Source organism: Stegodyphus dumicola, chromosome 4 (assembly GCF_044657685.1).
Source record: "Stegodyphus dumicola isolate Sdum_Otavi_A_Nest chromosome 4, ASM4465768v1".
In the NCBI taxonomy this organism is placed as follows: Eukaryota; Metazoa; Arthropoda; class Arachnida; order Araneae; family Eresidae; genus Stegodyphus; species Stegodyphus dumicola.
The window spans coordinates 159,779,585-159,802,760 of NC_140771.1; the positions used below are offsets into that span (position 1 = coordinate 159,779,585).

The 23,176-nt window shown below is 32.8% G+C and overlaps 1 protein-coding gene and 1 long non-coding RNA gene across 3 annotated transcripts in view; one reads left to right on the top strand and one right to left on the bottom strand.

Annotated features, from left to right (window-relative positions):
- The window catches only part of LOC118194746 (band 4.1-like protein 4A), a 342,463-nt gene extending 336,569 nt beyond the window's left edge, over window positions 1–5,894 (bottom strand). The window contains exon 1 of the mRNA XM_085815671.1: window positions 5,513–5,894. Within this exon, the coding sequence (XP_085671797.1) occupies window positions 5,513–5,599 (87 nt within the window). The 5' untranslated portion in view covers window positions 5,600–5,894. The remainder of the gene's footprint in view (window positions 1–5,512) is intronic.
- Window positions 217–23,176, top strand: part of LOC146997735 (uncharacterized) — a 46,716-nt gene continuing 23,756 nt past the window's right edge. For both annotated transcript variants that reach the window (XR_015040811.1, XR_015040812.1), the window contains exons 1-2: window positions 217–439; window positions 8,624–8,713. This is a non-coding gene — a long non-coding RNA (uncharacterized LOC146997735). The remainder of the gene's footprint in view (window positions 440–8,623; window positions 8,714–23,176) is intronic.

Genomic DNA, 23,176 nt, shown 5'->3' on the forward strand with positions numbered 1-23,176 from the left:
CTTACAGTTTATTTTGTTACACGGAGAAAAAAAGGTTTAACCTTCAAATATTTAATACGGCATTTACTTTTTCGTTCCGATTTTTCAAGATTTTAATTTATATATATATATGTGAGGGATGGCATCGTTTATTATAATCGGATGACGCGACAAGCTGTGAGAAAAAATCCTTTACTTTCTCGACGATGGAAGTCAGACGATTCCGCCATTAAGACGATGACGCGATTCAAAGATGTTTGCTTATAAAAGACGATTCCTTCTCTTCATCTGTATATATCACCTATGAAAATTCATCTTTCTGCACATTAATCATTTTGTAGTTTGTAGCAACTATTTATGTTTCATTAAATATTCGAGTTATTCATAAGTCGAATTAGTCATTTCAAGCCCCTAGACAGCCACATCGGAAGTAAGTTTACAGACATCATATTCCTAGACAGTAAGTACCGATTCTACATATATAAAGTTTTGTTTAACTTCAATACCTTTAACAGCAAACATTTTGACTTTTTCATAAAAATATTTATTTTTATAATCCCATAATTAACAGATATAATATCAAACACACAACAGCATTACGTGCTCTCCTGTTATAACTGTAGTAAAGCAACAAAATAGAAAACTCGTTCAAAAAGATAACAGTACTCTAGAATTTGAAATATCAGCTACGACCCCCAAGGCATCCAGTCTCAGCTCACCATCAGTAATCAGTGACAGGTATCATGGCTCACTGACCACAGTTCGCACTTCGGGAACGGAGTATGACGGTAATGGCGATTCTTGAAGCGTCTTAGCGTATCTTCAGTAATGACTTCTGTAATCCTTCAGCGTATGAAGACAATAGTAATTCACGTTTCATATTTAAATAAAAACTCTTTTCACCCAATTCACTGAATTATTTTAAGTTTTTATTGTATTTTCCCATTTATTACAAATCATTTACTTTCTGAGTTGTGTTTAATATTTTCATTCTTTTTCCGTTCTGTTAAAACTGACAGGTTAATGAACGCTATAAGCTACTCAGAGGGTAAAATTTTCCATCTAGTTCTTTTTTTTCTGACATGCACCTATTTCAGATGCATCGGAAATTATTTATACCTCTTTAACTACTGAATTTATTTGTTCTAGGCATTCATAAGTTAATTTCTAGAATACAATTACACGATAACTTTATTTGTGTTATTTTGGCGATGAAAGTTAAAAGCGATGAAATGTGCTCCAATAAAGTCTGTTTATAAAAAAAAAAAAAAAAAAACCCTCCATTTATAAGTAAATATTTAAAGATGAACATTAATCATATTTTTAATGATTTTAGTTGTATTATTATGTCTTGAATTTAATTTTTAAAATTCCCTCTTTAATTATTTAGAATGCCGATACTATTTTTCCGTTTCATTAGCATTTAATTTTTTTATAATATTTATTTCTTAAAATTATCTGAATATACCCTCATGGCAATAAACTCAAAAAATAAATAAATAAATAAATAAAAATAAAAATAAATAAATAATGCGATAGTAAATACATTTACGCCTGATAATAAATGCAAAAGTATTAACGCAATGTTTCTCATTCTTTAAATCTGTATTTAATTTTATTTCCTATATTTATGTTGTCAGCCATTTTACAATTATGATTGTAAAAGTAGTTTGACGCGTTGATTTAAATCCTCTTTCCCATTCTCAAGCTTATAATAAATTTTATTTGTTTTATTTATTATTATAAATTCAAAATAATTTATCCTTGTTGTCATTTATAGTTTGATTTTGCTTGTTATTCAGACCTTGAAAATTTTCCACATTCTTCTGTAAAATTAATTGATTTAGTTTTAGAAAGACTTCGCTAATATTAGTTTGTTTTGATTTAAGCAAATAAAACCGATGAGATTATTGAGTTACAAAGTGAACATGAACAGGCTATACTGTCAAAATCGAATCATAACTGTCTCATTCTTAAACAGAAACGAAGAGGTCCGTAAACGACCTCTGTAATTCAGAGGTTAAGAGAGCCGACACCGTCATGTCGGGAACCCTGGATTTAAAAACCCAGTTAGATAGCAAGTCTTTTGCAGTTTTGTTGTCTATCAAGGATAAGCCTTCTATAATTGCTATGCAGCAATTAATAAAGTCTTAGAAAGTACTTTGAAGGGATGTTGTAAAATATGATTTGTTTTCGATAAATATGGTATATTTATTTCTGTCACTATCTAAAGTCGTAATTTAAGTCATCTTCTTCTGTTCTATGATCAAAAGAGCCAGTAAAACTCTAATGCATCAGAACAAGCAGACAACTAAAGAGCTGTAACCCAGTAATGAGACACTAACAAGATGAAAAACCACTATACTATTAAACAGAAAGAGCTGTAACCAGTAAAACACTAAACACTTTTAATCAGTGGAACTCTTAAAAGTTACAATCATTGGAACATTTCATAACTGTCACCGTTTAATATTAAAGAATAGAAAACTTAAAAGATTATAATGAATTGACCCGTAAAGAATAGTAATCGAAAATGGAACACTTAAGAGTAATAACTAGTAGAATACTAAATAATTGTAACCGTGAAACCCTAAATAGTTCTCATTACTCGACATTAAAAGGTTATAATCAGTGGAACACTCAAAAGCCACAATAAAACTTTAAAGAATTTACGTTGCCATCTTTTCGAAACAGTTTTAAATTTTTGAGCAAAGAATTACATAATATTCCATTCTGATTTTCTTTAAATGTATAAAAAATTATATCATAACAGTTCTTAGAAACACGGTAATTAAGCCATACGAAACAGGAGGAAAGATTTCGAAGATCAAAATGAAAAACGTAATCAATAACAGCGCCAGTATCCAAGCGACAAGCAACTGACTTGCTCAATTGAATAAAGAACTTCCTGTGAGTGTAATATCCGCCGATTTCACGAATATCTGATGCGTGCACAAATCGCCCATTTCAGAACCGCAGGAACGAATTTCACCTCGAGCAACGGTCACCATTCCGGTGGTTCCTGAATATGGTTTTGCCATCTGCCCATGAAAAGAGGTCCAGTTCCCATACTCTTTGTTTTATTTACATATGCTCACGACTTCATTATTTAAATACGGAATAACTTAGGTAACTACGACCATAACCCATCCAGATATTCGAAAATCCAGAGGATGTTGTTGTTTTATGTTCCATAGTCTAAAAACATATCCATCGGAAAGTATGTTAAATAAATTATTTTTTGGCTCGAGAAGTGTCTTTTGATGAGACTTCCTCAAGACATTCTTCCTTTACGTTTTTTACCTTATCAGGCAAATATCAATCCATTTGCTTTCGAAAACGTTGCCAACAAGCGAAACATAAAGACTTCAATTTATTTTGCGCATGACTCGCACATGGTTAGTCCTCGAGGTGTAGCTGCTAGCTAAAACGTAAGATTTTATATATAACTTTGAAATTTAACTAATCCGTTGCTGCTTAACAAACTGAACGAATTAAAAAAATATAAACTTGGCTTAAAAATTATAATTTTAATTGTTATCTTCATTTTTATACTAATATATGTGATTGAATACAAATTAAAGAGCATCTATTTTTAATATATCCAAACTACAGTTTTCAATGTTATTGTAGTTAATAAAAGATATATATATATAAAAGTCATATATTACGTACTTGGTATAAAATCCTCCCCCCCATCAGCTATCATATTTCGTTTCTCAAATGTTAAAATAAATAAATTTAAATGAAGTAGTTAAAGTAATATAACATATTCTAACGCCCGTGAAATAAAATACAAAATAAACTAATTTTTTAGTGTAAGAGATATATTGAAAATTTTAATCGAACAATATATTTACAATTCAATACACGTAACTGGTTTATGACAAAGTGTACTTAACATTAAAACGGCGATATAAGCAATTTGTTTTCCCCAAATACCCGCTATATTTATCAATCGTTAAATTTGTAATGCGAGCTGTGTTTGTGCTCGCTGTGGTACGTAACTGGAATATGAGCTGAGCTAGTTGATGACCATTAAAAAGTTAAGAATCAGAACCTTTACAGACAGAGTATGTATAAACATAGTAAACAAATGTTTGTTCGCAAATTCTCTCATGATGAAACATATTTTTCAAATTTCGCGCAATAACGCATTTTAGTTACATCCTAAAACAAAACTGATTTGTTTCAGAGATACGGCAATATTTTCCCAAAAAACTTTTCATGCATTCTTGCTTTCTTTCTAGTTTCTAACAGAAATTAAAAATTCTGAATAACTTCATAATATACCAGATATTGGAGGACCCAAGATAAACAAAACACCCAAAGCAAGTGAAATCGGGTCTCCCATGTCCGGTTCGATTTATCTTGGACTATCCAATGTAATATTTATTATATCTTGGACTATCCAATGTAATTTTCAGTTCATGGGTTCTTCCCTTGGTTTATCTTGGGTTACCTTGTACTACATTTAAGTACGTATAATATTTATAAATTCGTCAGTGAAACAGTACATATAAACTCGACAAGAGTGCTATTTATGTCAAGTGCCCTTGGGCTTTTATTTTGGAACCGGCAACATTGCTCTTCGCAATAGCTCGGTCAATTATAGAGTCTAAGTCTAAGTTCAGATGGAGGGGAGAGAGGAAATAGACTCTCATCAGGTTCCAGTAAAAAATTCTGAAAGCTTATATAAACTTGTATTCCCAACAACATAAAGCCTGCAACTAAGGGGGAAAAAGACGGGGTGTGAGAGTTTTTTCTAATTGTAAGAAAAGTCTATTCTTGCATTATATGCGCTTATTATGTACGTAAATAAGTAATAGCAAAAGAAATTGAGCTCCCTCCTATATTTTAAAACACTCAGAAAAGGTAACTCTATAAAGAGATGTAAACAAATAAGAACTGTAACGAATCTCAGTTCTACGAGAAAAACGGTATTTTTTTAAATATATACAAACCAGAAATCATTCAAATATTTCGTTTCTTTGTTTAAATAAAAATAACACCTACGACTGCTATCTGATAAAACCAAATCTTTAACACTGATTAAAATTAACTCAAGTGCTTTATGTTTAAAAGCTGGAATGTTTATTTCTTGCATCATTATATCCGCATGATTACTATTAGTTACTGAGACACTGAATATTTCTGTTAACTTATTAATAATAAAAATGAATTTAAATAAATAAAACTTATCCTAAGTTTAAACAACTGGCGGAATAATGAAATGTACACAAATGCCGTAAGTTAAAATAGCAGTATTATTTGTTGTAATGTCATAAAAATAGGGGAAATGAGCGTTGTAATTACTTTTAATAAAAAGAGATGGGAAGATATAATTTTGGAAAATATGTTTTGAACTGTAAGTATTGAAAATTTCCTAACTGCAGCTGCAAGAAGATTTTTGAATCAAGTGAAATCAATGAAAAGTAAGCATACGGATTTGCAGAGCAAACACCATTCTTCCCCCCTTTTTCAATAAATATTTTTAAAATGTTTCATTATGAAACAAAAGAATAATTCTTACCTGAATTTCCTGTATAAATTCCGTCTCGTCCAAAAGCACTATTTTGCAGTGATAATTGCGTTGTTTTTTCCCAAAACACCAAAACATTTTGAAATTAATTCTTTTTAATTTCGACAATGAAATGTCTCCGAAAAATGATAAATTTAAGTAAGTTTCTCTAAATATCGAAGAAAGTAAAGTTTTAATGAAAGTTCAGTAAAAGTATTCCTTGACAAATGGATAAATATTAGTCTATTAAAATGTTCAGTTCAGGAGTAGGAAGTACAAACACGGTGCTTCAGAAATGAAAATCACATTGACGGTCATCCCTTCATAGTCCCTCTGTCAGTACCACGCGTGTTGCTTTCCGATCAGCAGGTAGCCGTCTGTGAAACACACCCACGTCGTCTACTTTCACTGGATTGGTTATTTTTACGCTACAACTATAAAACATATCTGTCACTTCAAGAAAATGATAGTGCTGCCATCTATCGTGTATAAAGAACATTTTAACATTAGCTTAAAAATATTGAGAAAAATTGTATTTTTCCTAACAAAGAAATTACTGAAGTTTTTTTATTCAATGTACGAAAAAAGCATGCATTCAGAAATGGTAATTTTAGATAATTTTGCTAGGAAACTTAGCAAAGGAAAAGGCAATCCATTATTAGTCCAAAGGGACTTTGTCCCTGAAGGATAATTGTTTTTGTTTTGCGATTTTGGCTTGAAAACTTTACAAGGCTGTATCATTTTTCAAATCGTTGCCGCCAAATACTATCGCCCTGTATTATACTTGAAGAAATTAAATAATGAAGAATCTGCATAGATGTATGTATGTTTCTCGTATTGTGGTAAAACAAAAAACAACGGTATCTAGAGCCATCGAATTTTGAATGACGTAAGCCTACTGCGAATATGGCATGTGAAAGACCAAGTTTGAATTTTTTTTTTTTTTTTTTAAATCGATTTCCTATTTTGTAAAACTTTAACGAATTTTTGAGTAACAAACTCAACGATTTAAAAACGAGCAATGGCAACACTCTACCGGGGGGGGGAAGCTTTTTTATCTCCAGCGCGTGGAACTGTGTATCGGAAATTCGCAAGATACACTCATTTTAAAATTATTTTGGGACATTGCTGTTGAACTGAATTTTATGGTTTAAGTACAAAGAACATGATATTTAATAAATAAAAGTGACGCACATAACGTTAAAAAAAGGGCCTTTGGACGTAATTTAAAATATGAAACCTTTCAGATTTTTAGTCCAAAGGGACTTTGTCCCTGAAGGACTATTGTAGTATTATTTTATTTATTTTTATTTATTAATTTATCTTTATTTATTGAAGTGTTTATTTTTATTGCATCTCAAAGTAAGAGTATTGTTTTCACTAAACGTATAAAATACTGTGCTACTAAAATTGGTAGTTGAAAACAAGCCTTACCAATGTGCGACACTTGCCATCTTTAATTTATCCTCCACGCACCCTCGCTCGTAGCAGATTATCAGAAACTAGCTCAGAGTCGTAGCTAGGGTTTTCAGGGCTCGGGGACAGTTGAAGATTTCGCGCCCCTTTCTTTTGTCGTTGGTAAAAGATATTTCTACAGCTAAATGTTATATAAGTTCTTAATACCCGATTACTAATACATACGTATATTTTGTGTTTTACATTTTTAATTAAAAAAATATTTTCTCAATTTTTTGAAATTCTTAGTAAAAAACCTTTGATTTAACTTTTCAGATTGCACTAGCTTAATTTTTAAAAATTTTTTATGACTGAGGAAGAAGCAAACAATATGAACTATTTGTTTATCCGCCGAGTTTACTCATAATTAGAATTTTGTTATATTTTTGCATTTCTATTCCATTAGCAATTAATCAGATGGAACACTTAACTACTGCGAGGATGGGGAAAATCCTATACTTTAATCAGTCCAAAGGGGCGTTAGTCCAGAAGGGCTATTAGTTTCGAAATAGCATTTTGGGTCCTATCACTGAAAGCGCTGAATCACGTTTTAGATTTTTAACACCAAATATTATCCCTCTGTATTATATTTAAAGAAATTAAATAATGAAGAATCTGCATGAAAGTATGCATGTTTCTCGCATTGTGAAAAAACAACGCTACTTAGAACCATCAAATTTTGAATAACTTAGTCCTTCTCCCGAATATGGGCATCTGAAAGACCGAATTTTGAATTTCGAATTTGTTTGATTAAATATTTCACATTTTGTAAAATGTTAACAAATTTTGGATTTAGAAACTCAATGATTTCAAAGCGAACAGTGGCAACATTGTACGGAATAAAGTATTTTTATCTTCTGAGTGAAAATGTCTATCGGAATTTCAAAAGATACACTGTTTTAAATATTTTTAGCTCAGCAGGGTGTTAGCCCACATACTGTAGAAACGACTCTTGAAATGTGTAAAAAGGAAAAAAGCGTCCCTTTGGGCGTCGTATAAAATATGAAAGCTTTCAGATTTTTTTTTTTTAAATTGTATTTATTACTTTTTTCTTTTTGTGAGCGCTTGCGTGTATTAAACAGTGCGCCTACAAAGGGCATTAGGACTACGTTTACACAACATCAAGAACTGAAGAAAGCAAATACTTTATTAGCCTTCAGTATACAATCCTTGTAAATCTATAAAATGCTTAACTCATTTATGTAGCGTCTTGATTCCTCTGTAGAACCCATTTTCTGAAATATTTTGCAAGTCTGCTTATGATTTTATGAGTCTATTCAAAGCCATTAAAATAATGAGGTTTGAAGCGAGACTTTGCTTAGGAGGAAAAATTCACGTGCCAGATCTGGTGAATAAGGAGGTTTAAAAAGATGGGAGGGAAAAAAAAAAAAAAAAAAACACCTGTGATTTTTTTTTTCTGGGGTGTGCGTTTGTGTATGAGAAACAGTTTCTGGAGAATGAAAAATTTAAATGTGTGACAGCGCATTATCTTGCAGCAGACATTAATTATTAGATTGAGTTTTTTCAGGTTTCAGAATTCTATTCAGAAATCTTAATAGAATCTAGAGCGCTTTATAAAATATAGAATTTACTATTTGTCTACTAGGACAAATTACTTGTGAATTCCTTTCCAATCAAAAAGTTACAAGTGTCGTCCCTTTATTCTAGATTTCTGAAACCGAAGATACTGTGGACCAAACAGATGACTGCCACAAGAATCTGTTAAGCCGACAAGAATCTGTTAAGACTCATTTTTAGGTAAATAAATTGCCTTCTATCGCACATTTTCTAAACATTTGTTGGGAATTCTGGGTAAATAACTTGAATTTGGTAAAGGTTATATCCTCATTTGGGTAAAACCTTAAATATTCTACAGTGAAAAATGCTTATTTCATATTTAGTTGTTAATACTAAGAAAATAGTTCTAAGATAGTTATTCTATACGTTGGAAATACTGCAGGAAAAGTTAAATGATTTAGATGGTCTTTGGAGTTTTTCTCTCAGAAAAAGGTAATATTTAGCAAATTACAGTTCTCAAAAATGCATAGAAATTTCCTATAATGCAAACATATATGTAAAATTATAAGAAAACGTAACACTTATTTGGTTGTAATTTTTTATTGAAAATGAGTTATTCCTTATTAAATGTGCATTAGTAAGGAATATTTAACTACTATGGTGAGTATTATACGAAGAAATTTCTGTATTTGTGATGAAGAAGGTTAAAATATTCGAAATTATAGTGGAGATTTGGGTAAAATGTCTCTTACTCTTTCTCTCTTTGGTTCCTTCTGTAAGTATAGGTATATTGGTAATGTGTTAACATTATGTTGTGTAAAATACTTCACAAGATTTCGTTCATAAGAAAATTAATTGGTAAATAAATTAATGCAAACTGACATTTGCGAAAAGAATATTTTAGTCTAAGAAATTAAAAAATAGAGTATGTATGAAATTGTCTAGTGAATTAAGTTGGAACTGGACTAAGTTAAAAAATGTGTTAACATTATGTGTCAGAAATAAAACAAACTTCCAAGAGATGAAATTGTAACATATGGGTAAAATCGATGGTCATTCATCTCTTATTCGATAGTGGAAATGTTTATCTTAGAAATTTCTTTTATACATGTAACGTCAAATTTCATCAATTTCACATAAAAGCCGTTCATGAAGGCAGAAACATTCGTACTTAGTGTAGGAAAAAGGTAATAAAGTGAAACTTTGCATAGTCGAGACCTTTAAAGTGACGTAGAATGCATTCAATTAGTACAAATTACTGAATTAAAAGGTATTGAGCGTTCAAAATAATAAGAATTTTGTATGTGTACATGAAAGAATGAATATAATTCTAAAATTATGGATGAAAGTTGAGATTTTATTCTAAAAATTCGGAATCTATCAAACTAGCTTAATGAGAATCAAGATTGAAAACTGAATACTGGTAACACTGAAGAGTTCAAAAACATATATTCAGATATAAAGGGTATTAAGAATTAAAAGGAAATACCAGAATACGTAGGAAATGTTAAAGTTTGAAAATGCGAATGAAGTTAATAATGAATGTTAAGTAGGATAAGTAATGGTAAACGTACTACAGAATGATAAATTGTAGAATTGCTAAATTAAAATAGTAGTATAAAATATGGACTAAGTAGGGGCTATTCAACGAATGGGATATGAAGAACAGTTAAAGTTTGTAAAATAAAATGCTTAATTAAAATCTATCTCTATGTTTAAGAAATTTAAGCATGTTAACTTAGCTGAAATAGTAAAATCAAAAGCGTAATTATAATCAAAAATTATAAAACAGAGTTAAAATTTAGAGTTTGTTGGAAACTAGAAAGAAAACCAGTGCCAGAAAAGTATAAAAATTACATCTAAAATTAACTAAAGTTCATGGTATGGTAGGAAAATGTAATAAACAAGTTCAAAATTAGAGTACTATAAAACTTACGAAGGTATAAAATGTAAATAAGTTAAAATTAAATAAAGCTCATATACATGGTAAGAAAATAGAGGAATTAAGATAAAATTAAGAGCCTGTTTGAAATTAGGAAGGTTAAAACGTATGAAAGTCGTTACAAATTATATGAAAGTCATGTGAAAATATAACAAATTCGTTAAAATTCTTAGTATGTTGGAAATAGAAATAGAAAAAGGAGTTGAAATTTACATCTAGAAATTAAATAAGTCAGGTAATGGCAGGAAAATGTAATAAGCAAGTTCAAAATTAGAGTACTTTAAAAATTACGAAGGTTTAAAATGTACGAAACAAGTTAAAAATTACATCTAAAATGAAATAAAACTAATATATATGGTCAGAAAATATAGGAGTTAAACTAAAATTAAAAGTATATTTGAAATTATGAAGGTTAAAATGTATAAAACAAGCTAAAAATGTAACATCTAAAATAAAGTAAAGGTCATCTATATGATCAAAATGCATGAAATAAGTTAAAATACAGAGTATGTTGAAGATCGCTAACTTTAAAAAGAGCAAAAAAAGTTACAAATTGCATCTAACATTGAATAAAATAACACATAAAAAACGCGTGTTTTAGTAATTACACTTGTAAGGATCTTAAGTTTTACTAACGTTTATTTTATTTTAAATCTTTACTATCACTTCTTATTTTCTACTTCCGGCCAGAATTATAAGCGTTAAGGATTTTATGCAAAGTTTGTCTGGCGAACGCCAAGTATTTAAGTGTGGCCTTTTTGCCGAGCGAAAGAGAGGAAGCAGTGAGTTCGAAGCAGGCCGCTTACCTTAGAAGTTACGCAGTTGCTATTTGCCTTCCAGGCCAGAGGTTTTAATCCTCTTGATAAATTAAACGTATTGTAGTGTTCACAGTCGCTGTGCTACATACGCTTCCTGTTATTATAAGGCCAATCTTACACGTGTATTATTCTAAAGTTAAATTAGAGTTTAGTTTGATTTTGCTATCTTTTACGTTAGACCCCGAGTGGAGGGTCATTGTATTCCGAAGTACGGAAGTCATTGTATATAAAGAAAAATAAAGGGTTTTGTATACCCTTCGTCTGTATCCTGTCTACTTACTACAATTAGTGAACATAGCTTTAGTAAGCTCTCTGTTCTTAGTCAGGTCTTTGTATGTTTCCGAAGAAGGTAAGAAGAAACATTGAACCTGATAGTGGCGCCCAACGAAGAAGAATAACCATGGCCGAGTTTCAAGAAGAACCTGTGCTGCCTGCAGAAACGGCTCAGAATCCAGAAATGCCAGCTGCCGCCCTGGAAGGATTTGGGTACATCGTCCAGACCATGCGCGCTTCGATGAAACCAGAAGCAACATTTAATGGAAACTCACCGGTAACCAGTTTTTTGGAAAAATTGGATGACCACTTCATGCTCTACCCCGTGCACGAGTTTCAAAAAGTTACCTTAGCTACCAGCGCTTTGAGGGGCCAAGCGCTTAACTGGTTCAAATGTATCGGCAGAAGTCTCTTCGGTCAAGCAGGAAGTCCCACCTATACTTATGAAAATTTCAAGACTGCCCTACTAAAAGCCTTCCCTGTTGTAAGGGATCGTGCGAAATTAGAAACGGAACTTTTTAGTATATATCAACAAAGAATCGAAAACATCTCGAGCTTTATTTTAAGAAAAATTCACGTTTTCAAGCTCTTGTATTGAAACCGTCCGGATCCTGAAATAATTCAAGTGATTTTGCCGAGGTTACTACCCCAAGTGCAAGACTTTATTGAATTAAGAAATCCGAACACACTGGAAAAGTTATTTGAGCTAGCAATCCAGTTTGAAAGTAGAAGAACGGTGGACGTCGAAAGAAGACGCCAATATCAACAGCGAAACCAATGTGGTACGCCAAGACTACAGCAAACTCAAGCACATGGCACATGGCTACGGAGAAAAAGAGAATCAGTGGGCAAGGAAACCCGAGCATTCAAAAACAGCCGGCGAACGTCGACAGGTCAATAGCAACCCAGGTTAAAGTCTCAAGGCCAGTGGAGAAAGAAGGAAAGCACGGAAAGGAAAAATAATTTAAACTAAAACGGATTTCTGCTGACGAGAGGGTACGGAAATCCGAAGGCCACGAAAATCCCTCTTCCTACAAGTTAAATACAGTAATGGTGAAAAATTTGACTCTTCCGAAGATTGAAGTCTTGGTGAATAATATCCCGGCCACCGCACTCCTGGATACCGGCGCGCAGTGTTCCTGTGTGGCAGAAGTCTTTTTTAGAAAGTATTTTCGCAAATACCGCATATATAATGCGGATAATACGACAGTATTAGCGGCGCAAGGAAAAGAATGTAAGTGCGTAGGTAAAGTACCTTTATATATCCGTATCAAGGACGAACAAGTAAAGGTGATGTTTTTTATAGTAAAGAATTTGCAAGCACATTTAATCCTAGGAATAGACTTTCTTTCAGACGCACAAGCTACACTGCATTTTAATGAAGCGTCCCTTAGGCTGACAATGAAACCAGTGCGTGTAGAAAAGGTTGAACCGCCAAGGTTAAATCTTGACCACCTGCCTAATGACGAGCAAGATAGAATCCGACAACTGGTAAGTGAATTTGCTTCCTTATTTAGTGATATTCCAGGATTTACTCAGGTTACTAACCATAGTATTGACACCGGAGATGCATTTCCAGTTCGTCAAAAACCATACCGGTATGATAAGAATAAGGAAAAAATTATAGAATGGCATATTACCGATATGCTACGTAAAAAGATCATAACGCCCATCTCAAGTAGTTATGCTAGCCCGGTGGTTTTATGTAAGAAAAATAATGATTATCCTTTGGAGCATCCAAAAAGGTGGAGATTCGCTATTGATTACCGTAAATTAAATTCCATAACGAAATATCCGGTATATCCGTTACCGATCATAGAAGAAATTTTAAGGAACATAAAATCAACCAAATTTATGACGACTTTAGACTTAACGAATGGTTATTTTCAAATAGGGGTCAGGCCTGAGGACGTGCCTAAGACTGCTTTTATAACCAAGTCTGGCACTTATGCATTTTTGCGTATGCCGTTTGGCCTTTCAGGCGCCCCGGCAACATTTCAGCGATGCATGGACATTGTGTTAAGACCTGTTCTTGGAAAGTCCACATTTATCTATTTAGACGATATCATTATTACTAGTGATAATCTCGACCAACATATACAGGATTTAAGACAGGTGTTTTCTTTATTAAGTGAGGCCGGTCTAAAAGTTAATGTCGAAAAGTGCAAATTTGCAGCCCCTGAATTAAAATATTTAGTTTACAAAATATCTCAAAAAGGGATCGAGACAGATGAATCAAAAATAATCGCTGTACAAAAGTATCCGACTCCAAACACGGCAAAGAAGCTCTCTTCTTTTCTAGGACTTTGTTCATATTATAGGTCCTTTATAAAAGATTTTGCGGCTATCGCTGAGCCATTGTTAAAATTAAAAAGGAAAAAGGCAAGATTCTCGTGGACGGCCGAAGCCAATAGTGCTTTCGAAAAATTAAAACAAGCATTAACGCAAGCCCCTGTGTTGAAATTTCCTGAAAAGGATAAAAATTTAGAAATTTCAGCGGATGCTTCGGATTCTGCGGTAGGAGCGGTACTTTCGCAAAATCAGCAGCCCGTGGCATTTTTTAGCCGAACTTTAAATCAAACACAAAGAAACTATTCCGCGACCGAGAGAGAGGCACTTGCAGTTCTGTTAGCAGTGCAAAAGTTCCGAGTCTATTTTGGAAAGGCGCCGATAACAGTATATTCTGATCATGCGGCGGTAACTAGATTGTACTCAGGGAAAAATTTATCCCCAAGGTTAATAAGATGGGCACTCAAGCTGCAAGAATATAATCTGGTAATCAAGCATACCCCCGGAAAGGAAAATATCGTAGCAGATGCCCTATCACGAATTAAATTAGACGAACAGGGTAATACCGTAAAAGTTGCAATGCTGACAGCGTGTACAATAAATTCCCGAGAAACTGTAATAACCGAACTGGGTAAGGATCCTGAGTTTGGAAGTATTTATGAGTATTTGAAGGAACCTGAACATTTTAGCCACCAAGATATTGTAGCGATAAGAAATAGGGCGGCCCATTACGAACTAATAGATGGTCTATTATTTTATACAAAAACTACGAATTCCAACAACGAATTTCGACCTGTTATCCCAGCTAGTCTTAGATTAAATATCCTGCAAGAGCTCCATGACAGCCCTTTAGCTTCTCATGCTGGTATTCGAAAAACTATCCAACGCGTACGCGAGGCAGTCTACTTTCCTGAACTGCAAAAGTTAACAAGGGCGTATGTCCAGTCCTGCCCAACATGTCAAGCCGTTAATTATATTAATTTCCGCCCGGCCGGGTTTCTAAATAGTATTAAATCCGAATTTCCAAATGAAATAATTGGCATCGATTTATTGGGCCCTTTCCCAAAAAGTCAGTTAAATAAAAGTCGCTATCTCCTTGTTATGGTTGATCATTTTAGTAAATGGACCGAAATTGTTCCCTTAAAACGAGCCTCCGCGAAATTAGTTACGGATTCTATTTTAAACAAATATATTTTAAAATACGGGGCGCCCCTAAAAGTTATATCGGATAATGGTCCTCAATTTGTAAGTAATATATTTGAAGACATGTGCCAAAAACTGGGCATACGTCATTTAAGAATGGTCCCGTATCGGCCGCAATCAAATATAGCGGAACGGGTCAACAGAAATATAGTGAAAATTATCCGTAGTTATGTTAAAAATTTTCATAAAAGCTGGGATAACTATGTCAATGAATTTGCTTTCGCCCTTAGGACCGCAAAACATGATACAACGGGAAAAACTCCTGCTGAGTTATTTCTAGGCAGAAAGATTATAACACCGTTAGATAAATTATTTTATGTGCAACAAAGAGCCCCAGAATTTAAAATGGGTGATATAGAAAAACTAATTAAGGAGGCAAAGAAGAATACTGAAGTAGCACAGAGAAAACAAAAATTGTATTATGACTTGAAACGACGGGGAGTAACTTATAAAGTAGGGGATGAAGTACTAAAAATTAAGCATTCACTTTCTTCAGCACCAGAAGATAAAACTGCCAAATTTTTTCCACGATTTGAAGGACCATATGTTATAGAAAAAATAACTCACGCTGTTGTAGTGTTAAAGGCCAGAAATGGTGAAACCTGTTCCGCAAATATTGATCAAATTAAGCCCTACTTCGATCGTAATAAAATGCAAATCTTTTCAGATCTTTTGCAGGATCCGGCACGGCAGACACCGCAGGTACAAGTTCCAGAGGTGGGAAAACGACAAGTACAAGGGCAAGCCAATGAGAGACAGAAGCAAGTGAAAAGAAAATTGCCCCGCGGAAAAATTGAAGGTAAAAAGAAAAAGAAGTCGTTCCACCGTCCAGAAAACAGAGTTCACGAACACCCCCAGAATGAAGAAGGGAGAAGGACGACGTATGTGAAGAGGACCAGGAGAAAGGACGGCAACTATAACCCGGCTTTAAAACGGAAGATAGACTCATCCGACAGAACTCTCCGCAGCAAAAGTCGCCCAACTGCGGAAGGGCCATCAGCGGCGGAGGAAAAAGTACAAGAAAAATTTGAACGGCCAACAACGAGGTCTAAGCAGGATCACGACAGAAGTTTCCCGGTTCCACCAAGACCAGCTGCCTTTAAACGGCCAAGACCACAAGCAGAGGAGAAAAGGAAGGTGTTCAAGGGTGGCCGTACTGGTGAAAAACGGAAGCTTCCAGAAGAAAGCACTGAAGGGCGAGCCCGTACAAGAAGGAGGATAAACCAGGCTAATATCTGCAGTACCTTTAAAGACTGGGCCCAGAAAAGGATGTCCGAATATTACAAAGATAAGTAAAATTTTATGTTACTTTGCAAACTTAAGTTAATCTTTCATTCTTACTGCAAGTGGCAGATTTCAAGAAGTTTTACCTCATGCGAGGTCTACCTTTATCGCCAAAAGGGCGAGAAATGAGTTGTGACCGATTTTCTTATTATGTTTTTCAATTACTCGTGCGTAAAACTAAAGTTGATGTATAATAGCGTTGTGTAAAGACTTAAATATTGTAAAAAGTTATTGTATAAATTTTATTTAAAACATTCTAGCAAGAAAGAAGTTTTAGTCTGAAAGACTTTTTGAAATGTAGTATTATTTCAATGTAGAAAGAATTGGCACTTGCTTTGAAAAGAATAGAAGTTAACAATGTACTACTAATGTATGTTTTCAAATGTGTAAAATTAACGGCATGTTGATATGTTCTTATATACATGTGAACTGTTATTTTAAATGTTAAGAAATACCGTGATATGGTAAAAGTGAAAGTAATGTTAAAAATTTGTTATTCGTGTGACTGTAAAGATTAAATCATGGCGAATATGTGGTAAAGGTTGAATGATGTAGTTAGGCTCTCTGACGCTACACTTTAGAGTTAGCCATTTTTAGAATAGTACCTCAGGGTTAGAGTTGAAAGTAGGGTGTGTTAAGAGGTCTCGTTATGTTGAATTTTAACACGTTAGTGTTTTGATTGTAGGGGGAAGTGTGGCACACGTAGACAGAAACACATTCGTGTTTGGTGTTCTTTTACAACACATGTCAGAGAGCACGGGGAGAGATAATTAAAATAGTCACGAATGAAATAAGAATGTTAAGAGAAGTATATTCTATATGTTATTTGCAATGTCATTGTGTAACATTTCATTAAACTAGTTTTCCTTCCAGATCTCTGGAAGGAACCAGAATTGAATAAAGCTCCTGTTTAGATGCAGTACAGATGAAAAAAAAAGATTGTTGTAGATCCTGGGAGCTGCTATTGTAACAAATTTCTTTCTTTTAAATTTTCTAGTTTCTAACGAAGTTATGATTGTAAAAGGTTGGCCTCGCGTTATATTCTAGAGCTAAAAGTTTTCAACAAGGTCGTTTTAGACCTCAGTTTCAAACTAATTAACTCTGGCGGGAAGTATGTAAGGATCTTAAGTTTTACTAACGTTTATTTTATTTTAAATCTTTACTATCACTTCTTATTTTCTACTTCCGGCCAGAATTATAAGCGTTAAGGATTTTATGCAAAGTTTGTCTGGCGAACGCCAAGTATTTAAGTGTGGCCTTTTTGCCGAGCGAAAGAGAGGAAGCAGTGAGTTCGAAGCAGGCCGCTTACCTTAGAAGTTACGCAGTTGCTATTTGCCTTCCAGGCCAGAGGTTTTAATCCTCTTGATAAATTAAACGTATTGTAGTGTTCACAGTCGCTGTGCTACATACGCTTCCTGTTATTATAAGGCCAATCTTACACGTGTATTATTCTAAAGTTAAATTAGAGTTTAGTTTGATTTTGATATCTTTTACGTTAGACCCCGAGTGGAGGGTCATTGTATTCCGAAGTACGGAAGTCATTGTATATAAAGAAAAATAAAGGGTTTTGTATACCCTTCGTCTGTATCCTGTCTACTTACTACAATTAGTGAACATAGCTTTAGTAAGCTCTCTGTTCTTAGTCAGGTCCTTGTATGTTTCCGAAGAAGGTAAGAAGAAACATTGAACCTGATACACTTTTAAAATATAACAGATAAGTTAAAAGTATTGATTAAAAGGAATTGTGGGTAGAATAAATTTAATACTAAAAATGAGTAATGTAATTAAGATTACGGAAAGTAAATCTGGTATTATGAACAGAAGATTTAGGAAATAAGGTAAAATTCTGAGTATATAGGAAAGTCTTAAAAAAATTTACATCTAAAATTAAGGCCTTCTGAATTAATCATTAAATTCGAAAATAATCGTCGTTAAAGGTACCTAGAAAATAACCTTCACATACTTAGTAAAATAGCTGGAATATAAAGGAAAATATAAAGTCTAAACATGGATTAACAAAGAACCTCCGGAAAATCAATAAAAGATAATCCCTTATCAAAGTGTGACGTCATCTTATCAGTTAAATGAAAAATCTTGACACACTCCGTATCTACTGCGCCTCCGGGTGCTGGCTCATCCGCAATGCGCCTTCGCAATCGGAAATTGCACCGCCTCTGAATTTGCACCTCGCACCTCCTCCTGTTGCTGAACGCCCCGTTTCACACTACTATTATGTACTCGTAAACCCAGCTAATAAATATGGTATTCATCGGCAATGATTTTAAGCCCACAGAGGTCTTATTTTATTTTTAATCTAGATCATATGCTGTTAGCTGTTGAAATGTATTACAATCTCTGTACATTTGTTGAATACTAATATTTAAAACTGAGTAAAACTACATGTATTGTGTCACTTCAGCATTAATTCTTCCTACACCCTAAACTTATATCCACCAGCGGCTGAGTGGTAAAGTCGCTAAACACTGCTAGTTCCTCCGAAGTTCGAATCCCGCGAACGGGCTGGCTGCATGGGCGTTTTTGTGGTTTTCCCCTTGTATAACTTGTATACAACCAATTTTCCTTGTGCTCCACAAAGGCATCCCTCCCATTAGGCAGATAGCCTTTGAGGTAATCACATAAAACAAACAAACCATAAACATATATTTACTTCATGAATTTATTATAGAAGATTTGTAAATTATAATTTATGAGTTATTGTAATACTGAAGTTATTTTAATACTGTAAAGGTTATTTATAACATTACAATTTATTATTATTTGTAATATTATAAAGATTTAAAAGTTTTTCTCTTTCGTTGTTATCGATGGCTTTTAAAGTTGTGGGGCAGCCAGTGTTAGCTCATTTTTTAACCGCTCTCTTGGGTGTCATATGTTAATAAGCCTGGAAAGTTAATCATGTAGGAGTAAATAACCAGGAAAGTCGAACTTCGGTCTGCGGCTTAAAAGCCAAATATCGTATCGTCAGTGCAACAGTACATTCGCTGTTGATATTTATTCTTCGTTCGAATGTTGACTAATCATGCAGCCGCTCTTTATTGTTTGTTCATTATCTTGCTGGTTTAAATAAGCATTTTTTTCATTATAAATAACCCCACTTAAGAAGTTTCTAATCTGTTGATTAACAGAAAAATTTCTTAAGACTGTGTTGCATTTATGATAAAAATTTTTGGAAAATACTTCGAGCTTCAGCAGTTACAGGCTGCACTGAAACCCCTTTCTGTGTCCTTTTGTATTTAGGTCAGACTGTTAATGATATCTTCTGAGGAGAAGGATAACCTAAGAGATAAAGAAAAATTTACGTTCTGACCTTTCTTATAGGTTTCACGACATTCATAGAAATTATAAAAAATCTTTCGCTGACGCCGTAACGATGATACTTCGCCTGATGCTGCCAAACATAATAATTAATCTGCAAATTTAGTAGAAATACACATTAAATGTTTTATTTAAGTATCTTTTAGTTATAAAATGCAAATCTTTATAATACTTTATGATGATACTTTATTCACTGGCATAGTTAGTTCAGTCAAAGACATTAATGAAATTGTTTCCTGTGACATTTAAAAAATTTGAAAGAAAAGCTTCATACCCAGTTAAGTTACCTCAGGTAAGTTCCTCTGGGAAATGTATCTAAATATAATAAAGTTAAATTTATTGACAGGAGAAAATGCGGAGAGAAAGTCGTAAGGTACGGTACCAGCTTCAGTCAACCGCTAGACCAATAATACAGTCTTTGTATGGCATCTACTTTGATGGAAGAAAAGACTAAACCATAGTGTATGAGTGGAAGGAAAATTGTTTTTGCAGGAATACAGTTGAGGAAGAGCATATTGTTCTCTTGTCAGAACCTGGTTTCCCTTTTTTCACTTGCTCATTTTTTTGCCTTGCCCAATAAAATTAAGATGATTATCACCCATGTTCTAAAATAATTTTAAAAAAAATTAGTTTATTATAATAAGGATGCAGATAAAAAAAAGTAACATTTTGATAGAGAATCGCAGTCTAAAGCCATAGGGATATCCTAAGAAATGTGAATTTAAATTTTAAGTTCAATAAATAGTATTTATAATAGCAATGATTTAAAACACTTTTATGACATACATGAACATATCTCACATAGATCTTGAATTAAATAGAATTTATAGGAACCTGCTTTCCCATTTTTATTAGAGCGCTTTGGCAAAATAAGTAATCAAACCTAATCATTCTAATTTTATGAATTCCAGAGTCGAACCTTCTATTTTGAAATCGATCAATTATTTAGAAAGCTTAGAAATCCTTTTCCGTAGAAAGCAGTATAAAATGTTATTGAGGCCTCATTACTGATTTGAATTTTCTTTTACCATGCACTTTAGCAGATTAAACAATTTGCGCACATCTGGCTGGTGGTTATCTGGAAGATTGGCCGTTAATTCTCTTCTACCAATATATTACTTTTCCAGGCAAATACAAACTTCAACTCCTTATTCAGGAATATGCGATCTTTTTTGCTGTGGTTCCAGCATGCTTTTATCGATTTTTTCTTTTCCAGAAATAAAATAAAAAATAAAAAAAGAAAAGAAAACTCTGAAGTTTACATTAAATTACCTTAAATTTCTATTGGTTTACTTATTTATTATTGCCAATTTAAAATGAAAACATTTATTTATAAAATAAAAAATATTTTAAATAACATTTTAAATTTCAATTCATTAACTAAATATTTATGAAAACGTGACATAAAAATCAATAATCATATCGCAAAAGGAAAAAAAACTCAAATCTCTAGTTACTTTCAATCTGAAATCTAAAGTTTGCTTTTTGCAAAATATGTTTGTTGGTCACATATTGAAGTTCAAATACACTGACAGCTAAATATTAAATTCTTAGACTGACATTCCTTTCAAATAATTCCAATTTGATTAATTAATCATCAAATAATTTAATTTAATTTAAACTAAAAATAAACAAATAATGAAAAATTTCTGAGTTTTCAGATAAGCTTTACGTGGATAAAACTTGAGAACAAATGATGACAACCTAATTTCTTTACCTTATTTATTAAATTTTTCTTTGACGCACATATAAAAATATGTGTGGTTTCATGTAAATAATTATAAACTTATTAAAGCTTGACACTTAACGGCGTTTATGTTTTTATTTTCAAATTCAGAAGTTGAGCCTTGGAGAGAAATTGCTATAAATTATCTTCATCGCAGACTGTAGATGCTTTTCGATCAATTGGGTTCTTTTCTTATTAATTTTCAACTGTGAAATAACGCTGTTCGCATATAAATGTATTCCCAAATAAAATGTTTAACTTTAGTGCAAAACTTCATATTTGAGTTTACTTATTTTTTCACAAGTACGAAAAGCTAATGAAATACGTATCTTGAAATCTGTGAATAAGATTTATATAATATTGTAAATTAATTAAGTATAATTATATATTTCCTGACGCTTAGTTCAAATTCGTTTTTAATGGAAATGAAAATAATATAAACTGGAACGTTAAATAACTAAAATCTTAAAATCATTGTAACACCTTATTTTCAACAAACACATGAAATCTCTTCGAGGGTCACATGCGTCCCGCTCGGACATCTACAATCCTGGTGTTGTAGCGCCTATAACCCTGCTGTAGAGGTAACTCGGCTAAAGCACAGGTGCGAGTTCCTATTTATATACTTCACATTTAAGCGTAAAACTAACTCTGTAGGCTGTAATGGGGATATATATAAAAATAACAGCACTTTTATCTTTGCAGGAAACAGTGGATAGCTGTTTAATGGGTAGCAACAAATTAATTTACTACCTTACGTATTAGCAGAAATAATCTGGATTTTATGTGTGAAAAACAAAAACGGGAAAGGGTTTTGAAGTACCTGAGAATCTACTTAAATACTCGCTACTTTTTCTGGATAAGAAGAAAGTACTTTAGAAACAGTTAATTCATCGCAACTTACATCAAAGTTTTCCGCTTTTAAAGAAGAAGTTTTTCTAAATTAAAACATCGATTAAATTTGTATATTAGAAAGATATAGGTAATTTGACAGCCCGACATATACATTTGTTGGAAGAGCAATTTATTTTATTGAAAAATGCAATAGTTAAGGAACTAGAGAAAAACTTTTTATTAAATTCATTAATAAATTTAATGAAAAATGAAACAAACAATTTATTAAACATTATATAATTTGGGGGGGGGCACACACAGTCATAAGTGAATCACGTCTAAATGATTTTAGGAATACGACTATTATCCTAAGCTATTTTAATCGTTCTTCCACTCTCTTAATGTAACTAATAGCTTATTACGGCATGTTTTACTTTTTTACTTTCTATACGTGAAACTTTCACCTAACTACGTACTTGTGCAATTCATGTAACTAAAAGCTAAATCTGAAATTACTCCTTTGCACATTTTTCTCTTACCGAAAGAACGGGTGTAGAAATTTTCAAATTTCTGTACAGCGAAGGTGAATCCTTTTGGAATTCACTTAATACAATAAACATGAAGCACCTTTTTATAGTTGACCTTTTAATTTTTCTTCCCAGTGCATGTACACCACATCCACAGATGTCCTTACCCGGGCTTCATTTTCACAACCGTTGTTCACAGACACATACTTCTAGAAATAAAAATATTGTAAATGACACAAAAATTCGTGTTATGACACTTTTAAATTTAAAGACAATAATTTAGTAAACATTACGAAGTTTAACGTTTTATAATTTCCTTCGGTCCCTATACTTATATTAGAAAAATTTTGTGTTCTTTATAAAAAATAAAACGCAAAAGGATTGACTTCCGTAAAACAAAATTTAACGGAGATATTTAATTTTAAAATCTGCGAATTTTGATGTCTTATTCAATTTGCATTGAAGGATCGA